Raw genomic sequence first — 24,047 nt, 5'->3', positions numbered from 1 at the left:
GCACGATGGAGAAGGCAGGTGTCTCCTCGAGCTCTGCATCCGCCGAATCAGCAAAGATCTCGAACAAAACCGACGGCAAGACGACGACAGGTTTCGGGGGATTTCTGGTGCGGCACTCTTTTTATGTGATGGGACTGGCAGGCAGACGGACTAACACCGTGGCAGAGAGTCTTCAAGTATGGAGAACCGATCGACTATGCCCTCGAGGCAGTCGGCATTCTTGCTGCCATCGCCTCTGGCGTGGCCCTGGCGATGATGAACCTGATTATTGGTGGTATGATGAACCTGATGAGCGACTTCTCATCCATCACGGCAGACCCTGATAAGTTCATGGCCAAAGTCAGCAAGAACGCGTACGGAACCTGTGCAACGCGTCCTGATTCTAAAATTTATCTGACTATTTCTCAGACTCTATTTCGTTTACATTGGCATCGCCCGATTCGCCACGACTTACGTCTACTCCGCACTCTTCACCTACGTCGCCTTCAAGCTTACCCGCAACGTTCGACGAACCTACCTCCAGGCCGCCTTGAGCCAAGAAATCAGCTTCTTCGATCACGGAACTGCTGGCTCTATTGCGATGCAAGCCACTACGAACGGCAAACTGATTCAATCCGGAATCGCTGAGAAGCTCGGCCTTTTCTTCTCCTCCATCTCCACATTCGTCGCCGCCTTCATCATTGCTTTCGTCAGCCAGTGGAAGCTGACTCTAATCATCAGCTGTATTGTGCCGGCGATTATTGTGGTCAGCGGAGGAATGGCAGCTCTCGACTCAGGGCTCGAGACTAAGATCCTCCAGATCAACGCAGAGGCAGGAACCTATGCCGAAAGCGCTCTTGGAAGCATCCGCGCTATCAAAGCTTTCAGCCTTGAATCCCGCATCATGCACAAGTACAGCTCCTACCTTGGCAACTCTCGTGCCATTGGGGCGAAGAAAAGTCCCATCTACGGTGTCATGTTCGGCTGGCAGTACTTCATCGTTTACGCAGGCATGGCCTTGGCGTTTTGGCAAGGAATTGCCATGATAGCCCGCAAGGAGGTGGACGGTGTTGGCACAGTATTCACGTCAGTTTCCCGCGAATCGACGGTTTCCTTCTGCTAACCGCGATTTCTGCAGAGTTCTCTTCTCGGTCATTATCGCCTCAACATCCATCAACGGTATCGCTCCTCACATAATGGCGTTCAGTCGCGCGGCAACCTCTGCTTCCGAACTTTTCGCCTTGATCGACAGGCACTCCGAGATCAACCCCTTCGACGAAACCGGCAAGGTCCCTGACACCGTATCCGGCCACATCGACATTCGAGGGCTTACCTTCAGCTATCCTACACGACCCGACACTCGAGTTCTGCAAGATTACTCTCTCAGCATTCCCGCTGGCAAGGTCACAGCTCTCGTGGTATGTTTTGCGGTCCCTCGAATGTCAGAATCCCACACTAAATACAACGCAGGGAACCAGTGGCTCTGGTAAAAGCACCATTATCGGCCTCCTGGAGAGATGGTATGACCCCGCCTCCGGTTCTATTCACCTCAATGGAACCAATATCCGTGACTTGAGTCTCGGCTGGCTACGCACCACTATGAGACTAGTTCAACAGGTACGGCAAAGCCCACGATAGACATCAGTATATCCGGGAGTGTCAAGTGCTGACCAGCCACAGGAACCTGTTCTCTTCAACGGCACGGTCTTTGAGAACATTATCAATGGTCTAGTTGGAACTCCTTGTGAGACGGCTTCGAAAGAAGACCAGATGGAGCGCGTGAGACAAGCTGCTAAGATTGCGTTCGCTGATGAGTTCATCACCAACCTCACCGAAGGCTACGACACACGCATCGGCGAGCGAGGTGGGTTATTGTCTGGCGGCCAAAAGCAACGCATTGCTATCGCTCGAAGTGTCATCTCTGAGCCAAAGATTCTTCTGCTCGACGAAGCGACGAGTGCCCTGGACCCTCACGCCGAAGGCATTGTACAACAAGCCCTAGACAGCGCTTCGAAAGACCGGACGACAGTGGTCATTGCCCACAAGCTTGCCACAATTCGCAACGCAGACAACATCGTGGTCATGTCCAAAGGAAGAATTGTTGAGCAAGGAAAGCATGATGAGTTGGTAGCACTCAATGGAACCTACGCGAAGCTGGTCAAGGCTCAAGACCTGTCCATCAAGGAGAAGAGCAGCCATGATAACAGCTCTGAGGACGACTCGACCGAGGCGGCTGAGCCTGTTCAATCGCTCGCCAAGTACGACACCGAAGTCGCCCAGCGTCTCACTTCGTTCAAGAACATGGAAGACTTCAAACTCTACAAGCAGACTGGATTGGTCCACACAATCGGTAAACTGATTCGTTCAACCCCGGAGCTTAGGATGTGGTACGGAACGGTTTTCATCGTGTGTATACTGGGAGGTGAGTTGAGCTTAGCGAAGAAGCATCGGCATGAGCTAATCCAGCATCAGCTGCTGTTTACCCTGGACAGACGCTTCTGTTGTCCAAGGTCATGGATGTCTTCTCGTCGCCGGATATGGTCAAGAGCGGTGAATTTGTTGCCTTGATGTACTTCGTCATGTCAATCGGCACCATCATTGTGTATTTCATCATGGGATGGGCGACGAACATTATTGCTCAGGTAAGCTTCTTTGGTTTGTTCTATTTCGCATCGAGTCACTAACTCCTTTGGACCCTCAGCCAGAAAGTCCGCAAAGGTCTCCTGGGCGGTATGCTCAAGCAAGATCTTCGCTTTTTCGACAGAGCAGAGAACACGGTCGGCGCGCTCAACAGTCGCATCGACTCAATGGCCCAAGCTGTGCTCGAACTGATGGGCTTCAATGTCGCCCTCGTCTTTCTTTCCTTTTTCAACGTGGTCGCTAGCAGCATCCTTGCTATCGCAATCTCCTGGAAGCTCGGCCTTGTCGGTGTCTTCGCCGGTATGCCTCCGCTGCTTGGTGCAGGCTTTGCTCGTATCCGCATCGAGACAAAGCTAGACTCCAAGGTGGACGAGAGGTTTTCGAAGAGTGCCTCTCTAGCATCCGAAACTGTCAATGCAATCCGAACGGTCTCATCGCTAGCGATAGAGAAAAGTGTCATCAGGAGATACACCGGCGAGCTGGACAACGCCATCTCCAGCTCGACCATGCCTCTCTTCAACATGATGATCTGGTTCGCCCTTACTCAATCCATTGAGTTTTTTATCCTGGCGCTTGGCTTTTGGTAAGCACACTACTGTTCTCGCCCTCCCGTCTGCTTTTGGACTAACAAATCAGGTGGGGATCTAAACTCGTTTCTCAGGGAGAGGTCTCATTCTCTCAATTCATTGTTTCCTTCATGGGTGTCTTCTTTTCAGGACAAGCCGCAGGCATGATCTTCAGCTTTTCCAGCAGTAAGTACCAGTCCCCGATGGGGACCTTCGATTACTGACCGCATGGCACCATCAGGCTTCACCAAAGCAAACGCTGCTGCAAACTACTACTTCTGGCTCACGAGTCTCGAGCCAACGATCCAGGACACAGATGACAACCAGGAGAAGGGCCCATCGAATGGCTATAGCTCCATTGACTTTGAAAACGTCCAGTTTTCATACCCCTTGGCCCCAGACAGCCGCGTTCTCAAGGGTGTTTCTCTCACAGTGAGTTTTTCCATCTGCTTGAGATGGTCCAGCTCAACTAACAATCGTCAGATCGATCGCGGCCAATTTGTGGCATTTGTGGGTGCTTCCGGTTGCGGCAAAAGTACAATGATCTCACTACTCGAACGCTTCTATGACCCAACCAGCGGGGCCATCACCATCGACAACTCCGCTCCCCTCACGGCCATCTCTCCTCGCCTCTATCGCAACAAACTCGCTTTAGTCCAACAAGAACCCACCCTCTTCCCCGGCAGCATTCGGGAGAACATCGCAGCCGGAATCGATATTGGTCCTGAAGAGCAAGTCGACGATGCCGTAATTGAAGAAGCATGTCGGGCTGCCAACGCATGGGACTTTGTGAGCTCTCTTCCCGAGGGTCTCGACACGCCGTGTGGTCAAGGAGGCAACCAGATTTCAGGAGGACAGAGACAACGCATCGCTATCGCTAGAGCGCTGGTCAGGAATCCCAGCGTCATTCTACTGGATGAAGCCACCAGTGCCTTGGATACGGAGTCGGAGAAGGTGGTTCAAAAGGCTCTGATGGAGGCAGCCGCAACGGGGGATCGCATCACCATCGCGGTGGCGCACCGCCTCTCGACGGTCCGTGATGCCGACCGGATTTGCGTCTTCTACGGCGGGCGCATTGTGGAATCGGGTACCCATGATGAACTGATTGAGCAGGGAGGCATGTACAAAAAGATGTGTGAGGCCCAGAGTCTGGATAGAGCGGCTTAGACGTGGATGTGAACGAACGTGAGTCCGAGTTCGGCGCGGCGATTTTCGTCATCTGCATGGCATGGCGAGCGATAATTCACTTTCACTTCTTGTAAGAATTAAATTTTTAGAATACCCAGGAGTGAGCTGTCTCCTCCGGATTGCCGTAATAGGAAAGTGGTTGTTAAATAGTAAGTCAGAACACCCCCATTCGGCCACCCCCCCCCCCCCCCCCATTCGGCCACCCCATCAAAAGTAGGTCTAGGCACATCGCTACTAACTATAGTTAATTAATTAACTACTTTCTACTACTATTATAATATAATTATTACCCTTATTAAGTAATTCGACTTTTACGGTTTAATTAGGATTAATTAAATACTTATTAACGTCTTTTTAAGCCCTTTTTATATCTTTAATATTAGTAAACTTAGTATTTAAGTTTATTTAAATACTCTTTTTTTTTTAAAAGCTATATACTTAACTCTAGCTTTTAGAACTCGAACTTATTATTAAAATAAAGTTAATGAAAAGGACTTTTTATTAAAAGCTTTTTTAATTTTATAAAAAAGTAAATATTAAATATTATAGTTAGGCCTAAGTTTTATAAATAGTTTTAGCTATTTATAAAAATTATTAGCTTTTTTAAGAGTTAACTAGTTAATAATAAACGCTATAGAGGTTTAATTAATAATTTTAATAATATTAATAATTATTTACTTAGTATTAGTAATATTATTTAATAATATAACTAGGCTAGACGATATTATAAGATTATTAAGAAGTATAATTATATTAAGTCCGTGGTTGTGAACTTTGCAGGAGGGAAAGTTAAAAAGTTGGAAAATCTAAAAAAAAAGTCTAGCGAGACAGTGTGAGTATCCACTGATACCGTGTATTAATACCGTGTAAACGACATCGAGAATCGCCCGAGCAGCCAGCAAAGGTAGAAATAAAAAAACAAATAATTATATTAAGTAGTTATAAACTAATTACTTTTTAAATATTTTATATATTATTTTTTATTAAACTAAGTAAATAAATAATAATATAATAAGCTAAGAAGTACTACTTTTTAATAATAATAGAATTATTTATTATATCCTCTTTACTAAGCTCTTTTTTATAATAGGTTTTAATAAAACTAAAAATAGTTATATTTAATAATTAGAGCATATAAGAGGTATATAGTAATAAGAATAATAAATAAACGTTATTAATATAGTATTTTTATATAAATTCTATTATTATATAACTTTTATACTTATTTAGAATTAATAATTAAGGCTCTAGTTACAAGTTAGGTCCTCTAGTTAGGGGGGGCTAAGTTTATAATAAAAAAACTATTTTTAACTATATAAAAATAGTTTAATCTATAGTTTACTTATTATTTATTATTATAAACTCCTAACTATTAAAATCTTTAAAATTAAGGAGGAACTATTATTATTAAACTAACTTTTTTTATAAATTAGTAATAGTTTAATAGCTTTATTATTAATAAAAATATATTTAATAATAAAGATTTAGGAACGCAATCTAGGCTCTTTTTTCTATACTACGTTAGTCTTAATTATACTTAAAACTAGTTTATTAAATCCCTTATTCTTAAAAATACTAATTTTATTTATATTATATTTATTAACTTATTTAATATTTTTAATTTTTAAGATATTAAATAATCGGAACTAGGGCTTAATTATTTTAATAAATACTTTATTAATACGCTTTAAATCTATAAAATAACTTTTTTAAACCTTAATAAATAGGTTTTATTTTAAAAAAGTATTTTTTATCTTTTTTTAAAAAGATAATTATCTCCCTAAGTTTATAGAACTTACTTAGTAAATTCTCTAACTTATTTATAAATTAATATAATTCTTAAAATATACTAAATATAAACTTATTTAGTTAGCTTATTTTTTATTAAGGGGGAAGCTTTTATTAATTAATAAAAATAATTACTTTAACTTATTAACCTCGTTAACGATTTTAAAATATACTTTTTAAAATACTAAACTTAATCGAGGCCTTTTTAACTAAAGTACTATTTTTAATTACTTTAAGCGCTTAAATAACTTTATTTTTAATATATAATATTATAGTATAATAAAAAATATATATATTAAAAAGAAATTCGTTTAGATAATAATTATAATTATTATAGTAGTTTATAAATTGAGGGTAGGATTTTAATTAGGGGGGTTGGGAGGGATTTTTGGGGTGGCCGAATGGGGGGGGTGGCCGAATGGGGGTGTTCCGACTTACTTTCGCCGCGAAGGAACGACACCTAGAGAGGCGGCCCAGCGCTATTCGACTCACCCACGTCTGTCTGGCGCCTTCATTTCCGTGGCACTATAGTCATATTTATGCATCACCGTCCTCTCGCCTGTCAACCTCCCATCCGGTGGTCAGTAGTTCACGAGCACAATTGCTAAATCTGTAGGGCTAGATCTGTAGAGCTAAATCTGTAGAAAATCAAAAGCAGCCGGTACTCCATGTATGAAGTGCCGGGCACGACGGTTGTCGTCTGGAATGACAGGCTGCCGCACGCTCTCACTACGCAGATGGACTTTGGCCAGCCATTCGCTGACGCATCAAATGTTAGACGTAGTTGATAACATTTCCAGGTCTGTATATCTCCAATCCAAGGCAGTCAAAAGAAGAACGTCAAACGTGCTCTTTGTCACGCCGTAGAGATGAAAGCTTACGCCGGGGTCTCTCACGGCCATCTTAGTTATGCAGTCAATCGAGGACCATCGAGTACTTCTGATGTTGAGCTACCTTACCTTGGCGTAGGTATAAGGTGCGCCTACCTATATGTAAATGATAGTCACCAGTGTACGGTTACAGGCTGCCGTAGCCGGCCCGGCGCCCTGAATGATCTCCCCACGCTCCCCAACACGTTCAGACACTAGTCGAAAACGCCCCACCGCAGCACATGCTAAGCCCTGCAGTCCTGGGCGATCGGTTGGCGGTGTTTTGCAAGGCAGACAGAACCATCTGCACTGTGAAGTGCCTGAAAATGGGCAAAAGGAATGCCAGAGAACCAAGCTATTGCAGCATCTACTAGTTGCGGTTGAACAGGATCATTTTGAGACAAGCACCGAATTTTCATGATACAGACAGGTGCGTGAGGATCTCGTTCTTAGCTACTTAGTCACATAGAGCTCACGCATGTATTATCCAGGCGGGCCAGGAGACAGCCAGGTACCTAACGATGTCTCAATTGCTGCGCCGCATACCTCATTTTTGCAACAAATTCGGGGCTCCAGCGGTGACCAATCAGCGGCTGCCACTCGAACAAAAGTAGAGTGACATGAATTCTCTTCTTCAGGCTTAGTGCCTGATAGCGCTCACTGCCTCCAGCGTATTTTCCAAACTGAGAATAGCCTCCTTCTGTCAGTCACGACGTCACTGTCGCCCACATATACTATATATCAGTTCCTGAGTGACGCCGAGACGCCAAATCTCCCAGCTTCATCACGACCTCGCGAAAAATAGTTGAACGAGGTCATCACCACTTATAACATCCTCAACGCTATCAAAGCTACAGACACAGCCAACTTTCTCCCTCAAGAAAGATTATACAAGTTATTCCATTCCATCAGAGCACTACAATAGCAGCATACCGACCATTCCCAAACCATACCCACCATGAGTTCAATCTCGTCTGGAAGCTCGGACTACAATGACGCGCCACCTGGTTACAAGGAAGCAATCGATTCGGGAAGCTTCGTGTCACCAAGCGACAGCGGCATAATCAGCCAGCTCGACATCCAAGCCATCGGCTATGACACAACCCAGGCCCTCACGGGCAACAAGCTGGAGGATATCCCGGTGTGTCGCGTTGGCTCAGGCGAGCTAGAGTACACATCCATCCGGCTAAAGAAGAGCTCCAACTCCTGCGCTCTCGTCCGCGGTTCCGACTCCAGCCAGACACCTCTGATATCGACAATCTACCGTTGGGGCCCCGGCCGACGTCCCAGAATGAGAATTCTAGCGCCGGGAACTACCGCCACGGTGGAAGAGGCGATCAACTCGGATCACCTCGTCTGCGAGGTAGTCGAAGTCAAAAGCCGCAACATGATGTCGCGCACGCAGGAATTCAAGACGTCTTTCGGCACCTTTGAGTGGCGCTACGGCGGGCGCGACGAGCGCAAGGAAGCCTCCGAGGCGTCCTCCCTCTTGGTCTTGGAGCGTACTGACGACGCTGCCACGGCCTTGGCTGGTAATAGTGGCAAGGTGGGCAAGCACGGCGTCCCGGTCGCGCAGCTTGTGCGCAACAAGGAGCTCCGGACACAAGGCACGAGTCGCTGGATGGGCGGCAACGGCGGGCGTTTGATTATGAACCTTGGAATGTGGGCGGATGATAAGAAAACGACGACTAAGGACGCCGAAGCTTTCGTCGTCGCCAGCTGTATCCTCATGCTCAAACGAGAGGCTGATCGGTTCAAGGACAATACGATTGCTGCTGTTGTATAAACCAAATAAGCTCGGTTGCGCATGGTCGGTGAGACTGCCTATGAGGAGGCCGGTGAGCCGTGATTGGTCTTTTCCGTGGCGTCATGTGGAGGATGAGGTACTCTAAGAAGAGTGGAATGATATCCTGTGAGAATTTTGAACATTTCTGGCACTTGGGAGCTCTAGACGAAATTAAAGTTGAATTACATTGAACATGAAATAAGTCTGATTCTACTTACGGAACATGACCTCCATAAATGGAGAACTTCACACGGTGGAAGATAATTCCCAATTCTTACAATGGCTGGTAATCGTTTAAATTGATTGCAAAGAAACTCTTCGAGCTAGCAAGTTTCAGGAGACTTTTGTCTTTTGACCAAGAGGATTCAAGAGCCATACCTGGACCGTTATCTGCAATTATGGTTTGAGGTATTAATGTGTTCCTGGACGTAGATCGAATAAGGCGCTCTTGAGCCGAAGCGGCGAAATTACATGTAGGTATTATGTAACTATCACGCTGCTAGTTGATGGGATACATCTCCAAGGAACAAGTAGTGTCAATTTACAGACTACACCTTGTATGAGGCAAAACCGTATGACGTTCAAACGAAGACGTGGATGCAAGCCATTCAACTAAACAGATGGAAGTCCTGAAAGACCTGTTTTTTCAGCCGTGCCAGTACGAATATCCCTGGTGCGGGGATATCTTTGCGCTACTAATGAGAGCCACATTGTTGCGGGCAGCCTCTCTGTAGAATGCGGTTCCTACAAGCAAGCCAGCAATGCCATTCAGTGTTACCGCGCCTTCTCCCCTCTTCAATCACGCTACGAGGCACATCCTTTGAATGACGTAAGTGCGGCACAGCTAGGCAAGCGCTTCCAGCTCTGTCTAGGACATCTCGGTAGGGACTTTCCACGAAGATAGATTGAGCAAACAAACCTCCAGTCAGGAGATTCCGATGCATGCTTCCAAAGTTTCAGCTGGCATTGAGAAGACCGACTTGAGTAAGATGAAAATCAACGCGGTATATGTAAAGCAGTGTGAAGCCGAAGTGGACATGCGAGAGAAACGTGGCAACGAGTTTAAATTCAATTTGTTGAGAATCTCTTGGGGATTTCCGAAAGAAACGTATTTTTCCAGTCATCCACAATATTTCCGCTAGAACATAGTCAAAAGGTGCCAGTCCAGACCCGCTAATCCTCTCCCAGATGTTAGAGTTTCTTGCCGTCCTTCCTGGTTTGTTCCCATCGGCAGTTTCCATTGCTGCCCTTTGTAATTTTCCACTCATCATTGTAATCATGGAACTCCGAAGACTTCTCCGGATCTTCAGGATGAGTGCCTTTGCCAGCCAAAAAGGTGACCTCAAGATCCGGCATTACTTCCTCCTGGATGACCTCGCCGGGTAGCTGTTACGTAAATTAGCGCCTTTTTTCCATACCAAGGCCGGACTTTAGGGGTTGCAACGTACAGCCACGACTCTCCAGTGCAGGTTCTTCTTCACATAATCGAGGACGTGGTCCGACCCAAGATGCTTGATGTCGTTCCACCTGTCCTCGTCAATAGCTCTCTTCAATAGCTGCAGTGTCAGAGGCACTTGTCCCTTTGAAAGCTGCTGAATGCTCTCCTGCTTGACGCAGTTGGCACACGCCACTCCGCTCTTCTTCCAGTTCCTCGAGAAGCTGTGGATGCTGCCAATATAGTCCTCGCTCCAGAGATTATCCTGGGGGTTTCCGGAGGCGTTGCTGTTGTTGCTACCGAGGAAGAAGTAGATGATGTAACTTCGGCCTCCAAGAGCATAACGGTTGTACAGAACGTTGATGATGAAGTCGTTATCTAACCCGGCAACGTTCTTGTGCGAATTCTCCTTCAATAGGTTCCTCAGGATGCCGTACTTGGCTGTCAGGCGGCCAATGAGTACCTCAGGGGTGACGGTGGGAGCATTGGATTCCTCCGAAGGCGTGAGGTCGTCGTAGGTGTATCCAAGCTTGGTCCAGTACTGTAGCGCGTCAGAGGTCCAGTGTCCAAAGTTGGCATCGGTATGAAATGGATACAACGGGTCATTGGAAGCCGGGTCGTTCTTCACGTCCTGGCCGGACCACCAGGGCACGGAGTTAAGAGACTGGAAGATCGCAAGCTGACGATCCACGTTGCAATGATGGAGCCAGAAGATTGGGTCAAAGGCCGCGACACCGAGGTCAGCCATATGGCCGTAGCCATACTTCACCGGGCGAACCTTGGAATCTGTAGGCGGCGGCCCCGGCGGCTGGCTTTTAGTACCGTTGGCGGGCGGGTCAGGAGTGTAGCCGACGCCACCCGTGAAGTCATGAATACAATTGTGCAGCAGCTCGAGAGAGAGCCATCCACAAGGACCCTGTTTACCATGTGCAGTTGTCGCAAATTCGGCGAAGTTGTTAAAGTTGCTGGGGACGAAGAGTCGCGAAACCTGTTCGGCAAGCCTGCCGTTGAGCCCTTTAGCATGCTGGACATTTGCCCAAGGCGGTGTCTGTAGTGCAGTATTTACGGCCTGGTTATTGACTATTCCGGAAATCTGTTGAGTCGTGATAGGGTTGTCGAGTCCCCATCGGCTTGTGGCATACGTTTGGTTGGTCTGGAATTGAGGTAAAGAATCATTCTCCGTTAGCTGGCCTGAGACTCTCGAAGCGCTCCTTTTAGGAGAACCCTCACTTACAGGAGGTTCATCAAAGATGGCAAATTGCCCAAAGGTCGTTTGATCGGCAAGAATAGGCTGCATGGAAGTGGTCTTGAATTGCGTCATGTTGGCCGTGCTGAACTGATAGAGCGGGTTCCAATCCTCTTGCGACGTCCCATCTGGCATCTGGATGGTGATCTTTTGAGTACTCGCAACATCAGGGACACTTGGAATGTTGGCCCAGTCCCAGTACGGCAAACGCCAGGCATTCGCTTCGGTCATCCACTGCTGCTGAGCGCTGGAGGGGGCTGTAGGGACGATCTCTTTCGTCATAATCTCCCAAAGGCGCTGCTCGAAGAGAAGCAAGTAGGCACGGTGCCAAGTTGGGAAGATTAACGAGTTGTGTGGGCAATAAAAGTCAGGAGTCTCTGAGCCTCCCTTGTGAGGGTTATTGTAGTGGCCTGGATAGGATTTTGTTACCTCTATCGGGATAGGATCGTTGTCCCAGGACGTGGCCGGAAGGCCATGGATACCGGCGATGCGGTAGTAGGATAACTGATCCATGAAGTCCATGCTCTGAAAGATTCGCAGAGCCTGGATGAAGAGCGATAGCTGGATTGGGTTCTGTGTAGCCCAAGCGTTGATCTCACGTCGGGACGGTGGGGGACCCGTACCCTCAGTCGGGATTCCGGTGATGGCATATGATTGAAATGGTGCAGACATGGTGCTTGAAATTATTTGGGAACTGTTGGGGAGCGATGTGAGTTGTCAGGGTGGTAATGTGCAATGGTTCAAGTTCTGATAGATGCTACGTAGCACATTACTTATACTTTTTACAGACCCAAAGACTTACCAGAAAACCCTCAATATTACATATGGGTTTCTAAGTCCAAAACTCAGCTCTTTCAGCTTTGCCCTGTGGAATTTCTTTTCGCCTTGGTCTGTAAACGAAATTTCTGAAGCGAGTCTTGCAAAGTGGCGAAGACGCCTCTCCATACCGCACTTTAATCATGTCTGACTGTAATCTGCAGGAGAGATAGACGAGCTCAGGTTGCGTCCATGTGATAGGTATATCTAATTTGAGCGATGCGGGAAACTTTTCTCACCCCTTGGCTTGTTTCTGACAACGTGACATCAGATGTGTAAACAGCGGCCTAGCCCCCTAGTTGGTTCCACAGGCGTCCAGCAGACCGTTGAAGTGTTATCACCGTGAACATAGTTTCATGCCATGATTAAGCCAACCACGCGTTATCACACGAATTTAGACGCCTTCTCCTTGCATGTCTGAGCATTCGCGACCCGGTCCGCGTGTCTTACCAGTGTCCCGTTGCCCGGACCGTCAATATCGCCCGGCACGTCGCGGGGTGAGACATGTAGTGCGGCTGAACGCCACGGGATTCGAAAGATTTGATTTTGTAAACAATCACGGGCCTGTATTTTTCAACAAAACTTCCTTGGTATTTCTTACGAGATTGAACGAGGACAAGGCTGTGCAAATCTTCTCAAATGTTCTTGATACCTAGATTAAACTGCCGGCATCTCGTGTCGCTCGTGCAATGATGGGTCTAGCTTCAACCGATCCATTCGTCGATGTTGTGGTACTGTAGGAGATAACAATGAGAACTCAAGTATGTTTGGTCGAGAGTATAGTCATGGCTCATGTGCCAGAAGATGTGAAGAGCTTACTTCAGAAATACAGATGCAGCCTGCAGAAACGAAAGTGTTTGCCTGGCGTCTTTGATTCAAATCTGCTCGTGAGTAGGGCAGAATCAAGAATGCCCTCAAAGAGCTGTTACATAAGCTGGAAACTACGCAATAACAAGATGAAAAGTTGCGAGTGAACCTGAAGAAGATCGGGTACAAGATGAAGATAAGTCTGGTGCCTCAGGTAAGATGCAATGTAGTGCGTGATTCTGGGAATCAATAACGACGAAGCTGTCTTAAAGACTGAAACCAAGAAAAAGGGAAGCTCCCAAAATTTCCAGAGTAAGAGATCTATGGCTGCAGTGCAAGGGTCAGGTGAAGCCAACTGCGGATTCAAGCATAGTTGCCTATAATCCAAGAAGGCTGGAGTAAAACAACCAGGGGAGATGTTGTGCATTCTAGAAATGTCGGACCCTCATAAAGTTCACAAGCATGATAAGTTATTTACAGCTTGGCGGCTACACTTTGTCTGCTTGGAGATGGCCCTCGACTCACAAAGGTCAAAGGGCATTCGAGCAACCCTGTAAGACCCCTTTGGAGCACACTCTACTATGTTTCAATGACAGTGACTCAGAAGCTGTGGACTTGCCTTTTTGTCGACCTTGACCGTTGATAGATTTGATCTTCCCGCTTCTGGCACGTACGAGGTTAATACAGATGGCTTGGGAGGAGGGAATGATGCTGGGCGGGAAGGTTGCCATTGACTGGAGGCAGATCAAAAATAGTCATCAAGACATCCTCCCTTTCAAAGATGCACATCAGAAAACTTCGAGAATCTGTTTCTAATTGTTTCCAGACCACAGACAGCAGCCTTTTCAAGTTGGAACGTTCTGCTCTCAGACTATTTTACCTGCCCAATAGCCTGCATTTGTCAACCACGAAGCATCCAAGCCTCATGGTACTATCACTTGTTAGTCTTCCAAATTCCGACGCATCACCATGGCTCCGCCAGGTATTACCGGTAATTCTTCGCGCAAAAGATCAGCTTCACCGTTACCTAGCGATGAAAATGATCGCTACGAGTTACGCAGCAAGGCAAAGGTAGTTTTCCTGTTTTGTCATCGATCCCAAACTTCCAAATGTCACACAACGGGACTTACTAATTTACTTCTACTTGTTAATTATTTGTCCCTGGCCACCGAATGAAAAGCTAACGTCCTCAAGAAAGCGAAAGTCGGCCAGAAGCTAGGTTTCTTGTAAGTCTCTACGTCGAAGGTGTAAAGTGGGCTGATGCTGACAACAAAGTCCTAGATCACTGCCAGCCGAGTTACGCAACATGGTCTATGATCTCACTCTCGTACAAAGACGAATCATCATCAACTGTGATCGTCGCAACATGCGTTTTCGACACAATCAAAACCATCCTGTCTCTGGTCCTCTCTTACGCACCTGCAAGACGGTTTACGCTGATGCCAGAGCTCTACTGTACTCAGCCACATTCGAGCTTGAGAACATGGATTACCTCGAGAAATGGCTGAGAACCCTCGGTTCAGGAGCTGTCGACATACGAGACATCAGATTGACACGGTCATTCCAAGCATACTTCGCTCAAAGTTACGGAGTTAATCTCCCGGTGCGGAACCAAAAAGATTACAGAGCTACCACGCGACAGGTTGCCAAACTCCTGAGTGGCTGCCGACATCTCGAAAATCTAGAGTTGGGCTTCTTGTACACCAAGAAGTTCCGGACGACGCCCCTCATCGAGAACAAAGATAACCCTGCGTACTGGCAAAAGGAGGCACGACTTCTTGCCGAGATGGTGTTCCGCGATTTGTTCGTCCTGCTAGTAGCGGCTAAGGCTTCCGGCCAGACAGTGGACCAAGTGGCGAGCTTACCCCAAATCCACCACAAGAACTTTGAGTGTATCAAACACCATCCCTCCAATGTGGGGAATGGTAATCCACAACGAGAAACAGCTTGTCACATGAAGTTATTGATTGCGAAGTACATCGGAAATCGATCACACCCCCGGAAGCCAGGTAGCCGAGCTTTTTTGGCATAGTCCATCTATGTCACAGCAACCGGAAACTAAATGAGCGTCAACGGCTAAAGATGTGTCGAGTTTACTGGAAAGCGAGCAGCGTTCCAGCAGTTGGAATGCCCTCAATGATATCCGGTTATACGCGACAAAACGAGCAGATAGCGGCGTCACAGGCACCACAAGCATCGCAGGCGAGATGAATCGTGCAGTTGAGCATTTGATAACACCGGGAAACACGGCATCTGCTTGGGCAGCAGATGAAGACTGGCAGCGGATTAGGAAGAAAGTTGAAGGTCAAAAGCATCATAGCTATTAATCCCTGTATTTTACATTAGTTGTTAGCGGGAGGAAATGCAATTCGTAAATTGAACATGGCTTTACTTGCAAGCAACGCTGAGATATGCGGCTTATCCTGTTTATCAGCCTCGCGCATTCTCAAGGCAGAACATGATCCCTCAATGTATGCTAGTGATCAGTGATGTTTCAAGTAGGTTTTTGAAGGGGAAACCCAGCCGGAAAAGTAATCAAAGATTTTCATGTCTCTCATTGAAGGAGAGAACGATTTTTGTCATCATGGTGAGCGGCGTGGGCTTGTGGATAGGGAAGACTGAGAATGGACTTATCGCATTGAAGGCGGTCCATATTCGAAATCTCAGGCTCGAGAAAGAAAAGATGGTCAACGGACTGTTCTGCGGACTTCGGGGGAATTTGGGTGAAAGAGGTTAGCCTCTTTTGGGGCAAGCTTGGCCATGCCTTTCACCTGGAAACAGTCAGTCGCCCATCAATATTTCCCAATTCAGATGTTGCACAACTTTTAGATGCAGGAGACCCATCGAGCCACAGATAATTACCTAAAGCATAGAAGGACTTATTATCACGGATCGAGCATGCCATCATGATCAAACACATCACTCCGAGGCGACGCTTGAAATCAAACACATCCGCCTTTATCATAGTTTGTTGAAACAATTCCGTGGCGAATGGCGTAGCCGTTTGGCGCATTGGCCAGTAATTCCGGCAGGAATCAAGGAATGGTCTTAATAGTATGTAATGACTAGCCAGAGGATTAGGATCTGGTGTCTAAATTTGGCATTGTGATAACAAGGAAGAACATGGCTCGACTTCAAACAAAACATACCTCAACACTGGCCACTGATCCTAGCCCAAGTCTCCGAGCAATCTGTAACTGTTTGCGCTAACAAGCATTTCTAATCCACGTCTCGCGCAAAAGTTCAGAATACGTAATTTGAATGCTTATACGAATTTATAGGGTATCAAAATGGAGCTTCTGCTTCTAAATTACAAAGATTGGTATGGCCAAATGACATCGCTTTGTGAAAGTTGTCGTTGCCTCTGAACGTTGCCTGGTATCTCGTGATATTTGGCAGGTCGACTTCGGATTGCTAGCGGGACACGGAGGTACAGGACATAGGCCGCCGTACCGCCTTGCTTGAGTCGATATTGATTATGGCGACCCTTTGTCTATGCCAATGTGACAAGTATCGCTGGTGTCCTGCACCGTGGTTTGGTGTGGGGTTCACTTAAGGAGCGTTGTACTTCATGTTTGCGCTGTCTCTATCTCGGTGTTCGCAGTCTTTCGTAATGTTTGTGGTGAGTGCGTGGTTACTGCAACCTAGAGTTGCGTACATTAGTTTCTGCTGTTGACTAAATGGTCCATCATAGAGAAGATTTGGCTTACATTTTCGGTGTCGTTCAGTTGTTCACCGGTGGTTGATCCAGTAAATGAAGCCGCCCACACCAAATATACATGTACCAGCTGTGCACATAAGTCAGCTAAAGTTTCGGTTACAACCACGCAGCTCTGGTGTGAGTCCACTTACCCACTGCCAGTGTCTCTAGTACAGTGTGGTCGACGCTCCTTTTCATAATTTCGTGACCAACTTCCATCATCCCCTCCTGGATGAGTCGCGTATCGAGAACAGGCATGTTGATTAAGTGGGTAGTAAGGTAGATAAAGAAACGCGATTCCGAGGGACCAACGATAAGTGCAACTAATCAGAAGGAGACGCGCAACGATCGCCGGGATCAAGAAACTGAACGAGCCTTTCTTTTGCAGATGAACTAAAACAAAGTTGTGGTGCTGGGTGCCCATATATCATCAAATTCTAGGTCTCTCCGATCGCGTCGGTCCCACATCACAACCATGCCGGTGCGACGGGGGAGGGCCGGGGTTCGTGGGATAATCACCAGATAATGCCAAGAGATTCGAAGCGCCAACCTGGGTCTGTATGGTCATTCCCACACACGCGGGCTTGGGAATGGGCTCATGTCATCTCATTTCGGTTTCAAAAGGGGGTGCAGCAAATGCGAGAGGATTGCGTTATCACAGTCAGAGGAGATGGTCCCATTGACTAAAAGGTAGTTTCGGGGCCGCCCTTGAACTAGGCTGGTACCGGGCCTTGGGGTCGCATTCTCGTCGAAGAACCCCACCAACTCATCTGTCACCTGGGGTTTGTGGGTTTTTCCAACCTTGATTTACGGATCTACGAACCACTACCGATGACTACTAGACATTTGAACTAACTAGTCTACTTCAATGCACTGTCGCCTGCACGTCTAAGAAGTGAAGCCGTTCAGCCAACCATTCTTTTGTCATTCATATTTTCCATTACAGCATCTCCTGTCCTTTCCCCCTTCAAGTTTTACCAACAGCACAGCCTCACACCATTGTCCTGCGACTTTATCGCGATGTGAAGCCCAAGTGAGTCCATTCTGAGGCGAGAACAATGTGGCCCCCCACCGTTTCAGCCTCCTGAAACAAGGAGGATCTACGGAGAGTTGCGTGAACCCCTGCCCAACTGAATGCCGCGTCGGCTCATCTACCCTCTCCGTCCGCCGGCCGGAGCATTTTATTACATTAGACGGCGAGGAGTTCCTCATCGTCCAATGTCAGGAACCAATCCAGCGATCACGTTCCTCGGTTGTGATCTTACGGGCAAGTGGAAACGAGCGCCGCTTCAGCCGCATCGGATTGCTAGACACCACTCGCTCAACTTCGTCCTATTGAAATTTCCGAGTCCGACTGGCTTAAATGCCCACAGCTCAACTGTCCATGAATGGCTCATTGCAATAAAGTTTTTACCTTTTGTAACGCTGCTAGCCAAGCTACAAACCTCACTTGGCAGTTGTGTCTCCCCCGATGTGACAAGCCGCGACGTCTTGGCCAAGCTCTTGGCCTCGTGTCTTCCAGCGCTGCCACGTCGGCACTTACGTGATTTGAGACGACCCAAGAATTTTCGGCCGCAGAAATAATCAACGGCATCTTCTCCACCTGGCAGTACCCACGGTTGTGGAAAGCACCCGTTCAACTTTCGAAGAACAATCGAACAGGCTCGGTGGTGATCTTGTCGACCAAGGATTTTTATAAAGTCTTTTGCCTAGCCACTCAACCCAGCCTTTTTTCGCCCCTCTATCAAGCCTACACCAATGGAGAGCCTAGACATCAGCGCCACTGTGACGCGAACGTAGATAAGAAGAATACCACCTGTGCATTAGTTCGGTAGCCGGATGATGCAGAGGATACCACACCAACTCTCATCGATGTGCTTCATCGTTCAGGGGCTCGCGTTGCAAAAGCCGTGTGAGGAATTCTAACTGATAAACTTGCCATCCGTCGTCGAAGCTTTGGTTATGCACAGCCTTCGTCGACATGCGTTGGAGTCGGTTCACGGTATGATACCTCGGAGCCGGTCATCCAGCTCAATTCTCCAATAAATTCGGCAAGTGGATTGTTTCAGTAGAATCAATGATGAGGCTTCAGGTTCCTGACCATGTTCCATTGACAGCAACCAGGAATGGAGCTATTATTTTCTAATTCTCTTAGGGTAAGCGATGTCACCATAGGATTTCAAGGCTGAGGTTGCGAGATGGATTCTGCGGCTACTTGATATCCAGGACTGAAAGGAAAAACATCAACACTTGGATTGCCGCAAACGCGACGTACTGTGGCACTAATCTCGAAGGTCGAATCTCGCCGCAGATCGCGAAACGTAAGGTAGGTATTGATCCAAATGGGTCAAGTAACTTCATCTTGAGGTTCTCAAGAAATCGACCCAATGCATAAGCTCATGCTGTCCTGGTATACCTCATGTGTTCATAATGTCTCGGCAATGGGCATATTGGATCAAATTTTCGTTCAGAACTTAGCCAAAGGACATTCTTCTCATTGAAGAGCTCATGCATACGGGCATACTCGTGAAGTGAATGACGAAGCAGAACCCCCACCCCCGAGCCAAATCATAGGACCTAGATACGTTGACTTAAGGTAGTTTAAAGCGCACTACTGACCTCTATCAAGTCAGAGCAACCATGAATAGAACTTGCCGATACCAATGCGGATCCAATTCTGAGTCGGGCGAGCCGGAGGAAGATCTTAGAACGATCCTAATCGTTCCCTAGCAGAGGTTTTCCGAAGCTCAAGCGAGAAACATTGAGCATTCAAACCAACGAATATATCGCCAGGTGGGATATGTCAGATCTAAGGTACGTGATGTACCACATGCCCACGGGCAAGTCGGTCAACCAGGATAAGATGTCAACAATATGGAAGGAAACTGATAGAGGAGTTGTAATTGAATCCTTTTCAGTCAGGTTAGTGAACTCCCGAGAAGTTTGATGTTGCCTTTTGTTCTACCTCGTTACGGGAACTTCATCGCAAGCCCCCTTTCAAGAGACTTTCAACGAATGCTTCTGCCGTACTTAATCAGAGTAGTAAATAGCTGGCATACGCATAAACGAATTACACTATAATTAAACAGACTGAGAGCAAAGCGCGTATAAACTAAAGAATATAGAGGGAGAACTGTACTTCAGACAGACAGTTGAATTGCACTTGAAAACACACATTCAGATAGACTTTGCTCATTTTGCTCGTCTAGATTGCCATTCGGCTTTTTCTATGTGCTGTGCTCCTTAATGTATCCCCTGACAACCTCCCGCAAGTCACTTTGGGGAAGTTCCAGAATCTTGTTTGCCTTATCTTCCTCCTTGATAGTGTGGCCGGGTACGTCGCCAAACCAGTACTTTTGCAAAAACTCCTCAAAGGGGAAACGTCCCCCAGCCTTGAGCTTCTCCTTGCCCTCCTTCTCTGCCTCATCGGCAGTCTTATGCTCGACCGTGAACTTTGACCCCGTCTCCTCCTCAAAGAGCTTGTGGAGCTGGTTCTGTGTGACTTCGAATTCTACAATGTTGATGTACTTGTTGGCGGTTTCGGCGGGGTGTTGCAGCACCGCGACAATGCCCTCAGCGAGGAAAGCAAGCGACGTCGTCGAGACCTTTTGGTTTCCGGAGTCGAAGATTGTGATGCTCTTGTTTTCGAGTGAAATGCCGTAGATTCCTCGGGTGATGCTCTGTTAGGAAGCGGTTAGTTACACCCTCAGGAAGTTAGACAAGTTGAAGTGTCGATGGCGAGGACTTACCCAGTCGAAGAAAAGACTTGTTCCAATGCCAGTCCAGGTAAAGCTTGGGTTAGCCTCCGCCTTCTTGATCAAGTAGTCGACAGCGGCCGTCTTGGACTTGAGCCAGTCCCCAAGAATCTCACCCTCCAAGGTGCGTGTGTTGAGGCCATACTCGGATGGGATGAAGCGTTTCACGCCAGCAGCGATCGCCGCATCGATGAGCGGGTCTTGTGAACCGGGGACGATTACAGCGACAGTGGAGATGGCAGAGATGACGGCATCCTGACCGGCAAAGGCGGCCGTGAGGGACTCAACAGACGACAGGTCTGCCTTGCGGACGGCGACGCCAGATGGGAATGTTGCGGTGGAAGCTTCACGAGAGATGGCCGTTACTTCAAATCCCTTTTCTAGGAGGGCTTTGACGACTCGCAGACCAACGAGGCCGGATGCCTAGATTCAGTTGTGAGCTTCGGTCTCCTGTCGCAGTGTTGTCCAGTCACTACTTACACCAACGACGGCAACTGTTTTGATGGACATTTTGAATAGTATTTGATATTGATCGACGAATAGAGCGCAACAAAAACCCGAGAGAGCGAAGACTTCGCATGCAAGGCACCAGATCTAGCTATTTATACGTGAAGATAGAGCTTACGAACAAGGGGATTTCTGCCCCTCCAACCCCTCCATCCCCGTCATGAACTCTAAGGTTTGCGCCATCTGGCATGCCGGTTCTGGTTCCGCGGAGTGCAACCCTACGCGGGGGCTCTATATTCAAGCTTCCCCGAACACAAAAAATAGTGACACTTTCGCAGCGATACCCACGCAGTTGCCCTTGCATCATTTTAGATCGACGATATGCCGCTGGTGGCCCTGGCAGAGCCTGGCAAGGTGGCATGAGACCCCATATGGTCCTTGTTTATGGGTCGAAGCCCGGGTGTCCTTGCCGGGTAGCAATGGCGAGTCAGGGCACCCGGCTCCCACTTTGTGCAACCTGTTATCTAGACGGCTCCCACTCCTCACTTTCCACCGTCCATTAATACGGAGTAGGTTCTTGAATAACTTGGCGCACACTTCCATAGCCCTCGGTTCCTCCAGGCGGTTCCTTCGCCATCGGGACTGGCCGTCTGCGGTACCTGACGGCAGCACCGTGACAGGGGGTTTCCGACATTCCGCACCTGGGTATGCTTGAAGATAAACTGCCGCAGCTGCGAGCCGAACATGGGTCACGGCTGCGGCCCGGAAAGAGATTTAGCTCCGTGGAGTCCATTGCTACTGTGACGTAGCTGGCAGTCGCACTGCCGGCCCATCTCACGAGATCCTTCGTCTCTTCAACTTGACAGCTTTGAGAACAGGACTCAATTGGGCTTGAGCCACCTATATCAAAAAGTGGCAATCTCGTCGTCTAAGAACCCCATGACCAAATCACATTACTCGTAGATCAGGTATCGGAAATGAGTGATGATATCTCTGTATAACTTTTTGCATGTAACTAATCATATGTACAACACAGCCAAGGAGGCATCTCAAACCGCCTTGTTCAGCTTCCAGCCACCAGCAAACCCGCGCGAAATGCAAATCGTGACACCGCTAGCCGCAAGGCAACATCCCGACCAGATCCAACCGCTCAAGTATCCATGCGACCTGGACAGCGCACCAGCAATCGGCGATCCGAACAGGAGTGCCACCGACATGACAGTAAATGCCATGCCAAATCTGGTGCCCATGTAACTTTTGTCAGCTGTAAGCTTGACGAACGTAGTCGGCTGCAAGCCGAAGAATGTTCCGCTGAAGAAGCCGTACACCACAGTGACGGCAATGAGTGAAGCCTGGCTGTTCGTCGCCGCGAAGCAGAAGGCGGCAATCGACATGACGAAGACGGCGCTAGCAATCATGTTCATGATGCCAATGTAGGGTGCAAAGAAGTTGGGGATGATGCGCCCAACAATAGAGGCGCCGTTAAGCATCGAGAGAAGGTAGAGCGCGACATTCTCGCTGGCCATGTGGTTCTCGAGGGCGTAGCTCTGCACGTAGACGTACGGCGTGTACATGCCCAGGAAGAGCAGACAGCAGGCGCCGAGGAAGAGAAGGAACGGGAGGTCGTGGAAGACGGACTTGTCGACGAGCGGTCGCCGCTTGAGAGGGATCTTGAGCTTCGATGTCTTGATGACGAGGTTGGCTACGCCGAGCGTCACAAGCGCGATGAGCGCGAAGACGAGGACTGTCCATCGGAAGCCGATCTTAGGTTGGATTGCCCGGAACATTGCTGGTAGGACGAGACTGCGCACAATGTTAGTCGACTCTAGGCTCTAGGCTCTCGCTCAAAGCGACACTTACCCCCCAACACCGCTACCGTTGGCCGCGATGCCATTGGCAAGCGCGAGCCTAGTAGAGAACCATTGCGATGGGAGTGCGACGCCTAGCGTAGACAGACATCCGGTTCCCAGGCCGATGATGAGACCCTGGCAGAGTAGGAACTGCCACAGGTTCTGGCAGAAGGCTTGGAGGATAAGCCCGATCAGCACCAGGATGGATCCTACCACCAGCAGGTATCGTGAGTAGCCCAGGTCGTAAATTGGGCCGATGATGAAACCCAAGAAGACCATAAGGAAGTTCTGCAGGGAACCAATTGTCGAGATCTCAAAGGCAGTGTTGTTTTTCAGGAGATCAGACTGGTAGTAGGCCTGAAAGGCGCCGAAGCTCGAGATGAGACCTGGAACGATACCCGGTCAGCGAACCACATTCCAAGAGGAGGTTGCCCCATGTTGGCGTTGCCGCTGCAACATCTCACGATGGTTGCATCGCGTAAAATGCGAGTCTAAAGATCGATCTTGCTTACCCCATGTGTTAAAGTAGATGAAGAAAGACCCAAGGATGTGGAGCCATGCTTGCAAACCACCGTCTGGAGGTCCAGCAGGGGTTGTTGTTGACTTCTCTGCAGTAGGTGATGCTTGAGACGATGATGTCGGAGGGCTGTCGTTACTGCTTGTGTTGTCTGTCGCAATAACGGAGGTATCTATCGCGGCCTCGCGTGTGCTGGCGTCCTTCCCCTGGTCCCTTGGACTTTCATTCGAAGTTGAAGCCATTGTCGACTGAGCAAATCATCCGAACCCAGATCCGTCCTATGTTAGCGGCTCAGGGCGGGATGCCAAAGTCTATCCCGGCTTCAAATGATCTGAAAGATTGCGATAACCGCCTTATCAGTGCGCCAATGCGACAAAGTAGAGAACGAAAGAAAGTTTAAGTGATTGAAAGGGGGTGTGTGAGTTAGCATCAATTGGACAATGCAGGGTCTCAGTCGAGAAACGCGGTTCGGCAGTAGGCAAAATACTCCCGAGCCACGTCTTCTTACGCTCATCTAAGCAAAAAATTGCGTTGTCAAAGGCCCCTTTTTTCATGGGTTGTGGGGAAATTTTTTGCCTTGGAATTTTTCTTCTTATTCAATCGACTGACAAGATGAGCCGATGGTCTTGTATTGATTCAACCCACTTCCCTGTTCTCA

General features: G+C 47.9%; 7 protein-coding genes across 7 annotated transcripts; 3 read left to right on the top strand and 4 right to left on the bottom strand.

Moving 5' to 3' along the window:
- Positions 1 to 5: 5 nt before the first annotated feature.
- On the top strand, positions 6 to 4,352 carry CABS01_02314 (ATP-binding cassette sub-family B member 5; the record flags this gene model as incomplete). Its single annotated transcript, XM_060535692.1, has 11 exons — positions 6 to 107; positions 166 to 353; positions 409 to 1,065; positions 1,118 to 1,397; positions 1,450 to 1,596; positions 1,660 to 2,401; positions 2,452 to 2,621; positions 2,685 to 3,202; positions 3,256 to 3,371; positions 3,427 to 3,617; positions 3,669 to 4,352. The coding sequence occupies 11 exons, from the start codon at positions 6 to 8 to the stop codon at positions 4,350 to 4,352; spliced, it is 3,795 nt and encodes a 1,264-aa protein (XP_060395997.1).
- A 3,636-nt stretch (positions 4,353 to 7,988) lies between these two features.
- On the top strand, positions 7,989 to 8,816 carry CABS01_02313 (uncharacterized protein; the record flags this gene model as incomplete). The annotated part of the gene is made up of 1 exon (XM_060535691.1): positions 7,989 to 8,816. One exon carries the CDS (start codon positions 7,989 to 7,991, stop codon positions 8,814 to 8,816), a length of 828 nt encoding a protein of 275 aa, XP_060395996.1.
- A 1,191-nt stretch (positions 8,817 to 10,007) lies between these two features.
- Positions 10,008 to 12,169, bottom strand: CABS01_02312 (uncharacterized protein; the record flags this gene model as incomplete). Its single annotated transcript, XM_060535690.1, has 3 exons — positions 10,008 to 10,202; positions 10,265 to 11,404; positions 11,486 to 12,169. The coding sequence occupies 3 exons, from the start codon at positions 12,167 to 12,169 to the stop codon at positions 10,008 to 10,010; spliced, it is 2,019 nt and encodes a 672-aa protein (XP_060395995.1).
- Positions 12,170 to 14,089: 1,920 nt separating this feature from the next.
- On the top strand, positions 14,090 to 15,152 carry CABS01_02311 (uncharacterized protein; the record flags this gene model as incomplete). Its single annotated transcript, XM_060535689.1, has 3 exons — positions 14,090 to 14,191; positions 14,315 to 14,346; positions 14,402 to 15,152. 3 exons carry the CDS (start codon positions 14,090 to 14,092, stop codon positions 15,150 to 15,152), a joined length of 885 nt encoding a protein of 294 aa, XP_060395994.1.
- A 1,700-nt stretch (positions 15,153 to 16,852) lies between these two features.
- Positions 16,853 to 17,078, bottom strand: CABS01_02310 (uncharacterized protein; the record flags this gene model as incomplete). Its single annotated transcript, XM_060535688.1, has 2 exons — positions 16,853 to 16,908; positions 16,973 to 17,078. 2 exons carry the CDS (start codon positions 17,076 to 17,078, stop codon positions 16,853 to 16,855), a joined length of 162 nt encoding a protein of 53 aa, XP_060395993.1.
- Positions 17,079 to 20,047: 2,969 nt separating this feature from the next.
- Positions 20,048 to 21,085, bottom strand: CABS01_02309 (isoflavone reductase; the record flags this gene model as incomplete). The annotated part of the gene is made up of 3 exons (XM_060535687.1): positions 20,048 to 20,500; positions 20,570 to 20,998; positions 21,056 to 21,085. The coding sequence occupies 3 exons, from the start codon at positions 21,083 to 21,085 to the stop codon at positions 20,048 to 20,050; spliced, it is 912 nt and encodes a 303-aa protein (XP_060395992.1).
- Positions 21,086 to 22,071: 986 nt separating this feature from the next.
- On the bottom strand, positions 22,072 to 23,631 carry CABS01_02308 (major facilitator superfamily transporter; the record flags this gene model as incomplete). Its single annotated transcript, XM_060535686.1, has 3 exons — positions 22,072 to 22,825; positions 22,883 to 23,258; positions 23,385 to 23,631. 3 exons carry the CDS (start codon positions 23,629 to 23,631, stop codon positions 22,072 to 22,074), a joined length of 1,377 nt encoding a protein of 458 aa, XP_060395991.1.
- Between the last annotated feature and the right edge of the window lie 416 nt (positions 23,632 to 24,047).

The sequence above is a fragment of the Colletotrichum abscissum genome (assembly GCF_030869225.1).
Source record: "Colletotrichum abscissum strain IMI 504890 chromosome Unknown Scaffold_4.1, whole genome shotgun sequence".
Lineage (NCBI taxonomy): Eukaryota > Fungi > Ascomycota > Sordariomycetes > Glomerellales > Glomerellaceae > Colletotrichum > Colletotrichum abscissum.
Note: the sequence above shows the minus strand (reverse complement) of the source record. Positions and strands in the feature narration are given on the sequence as shown.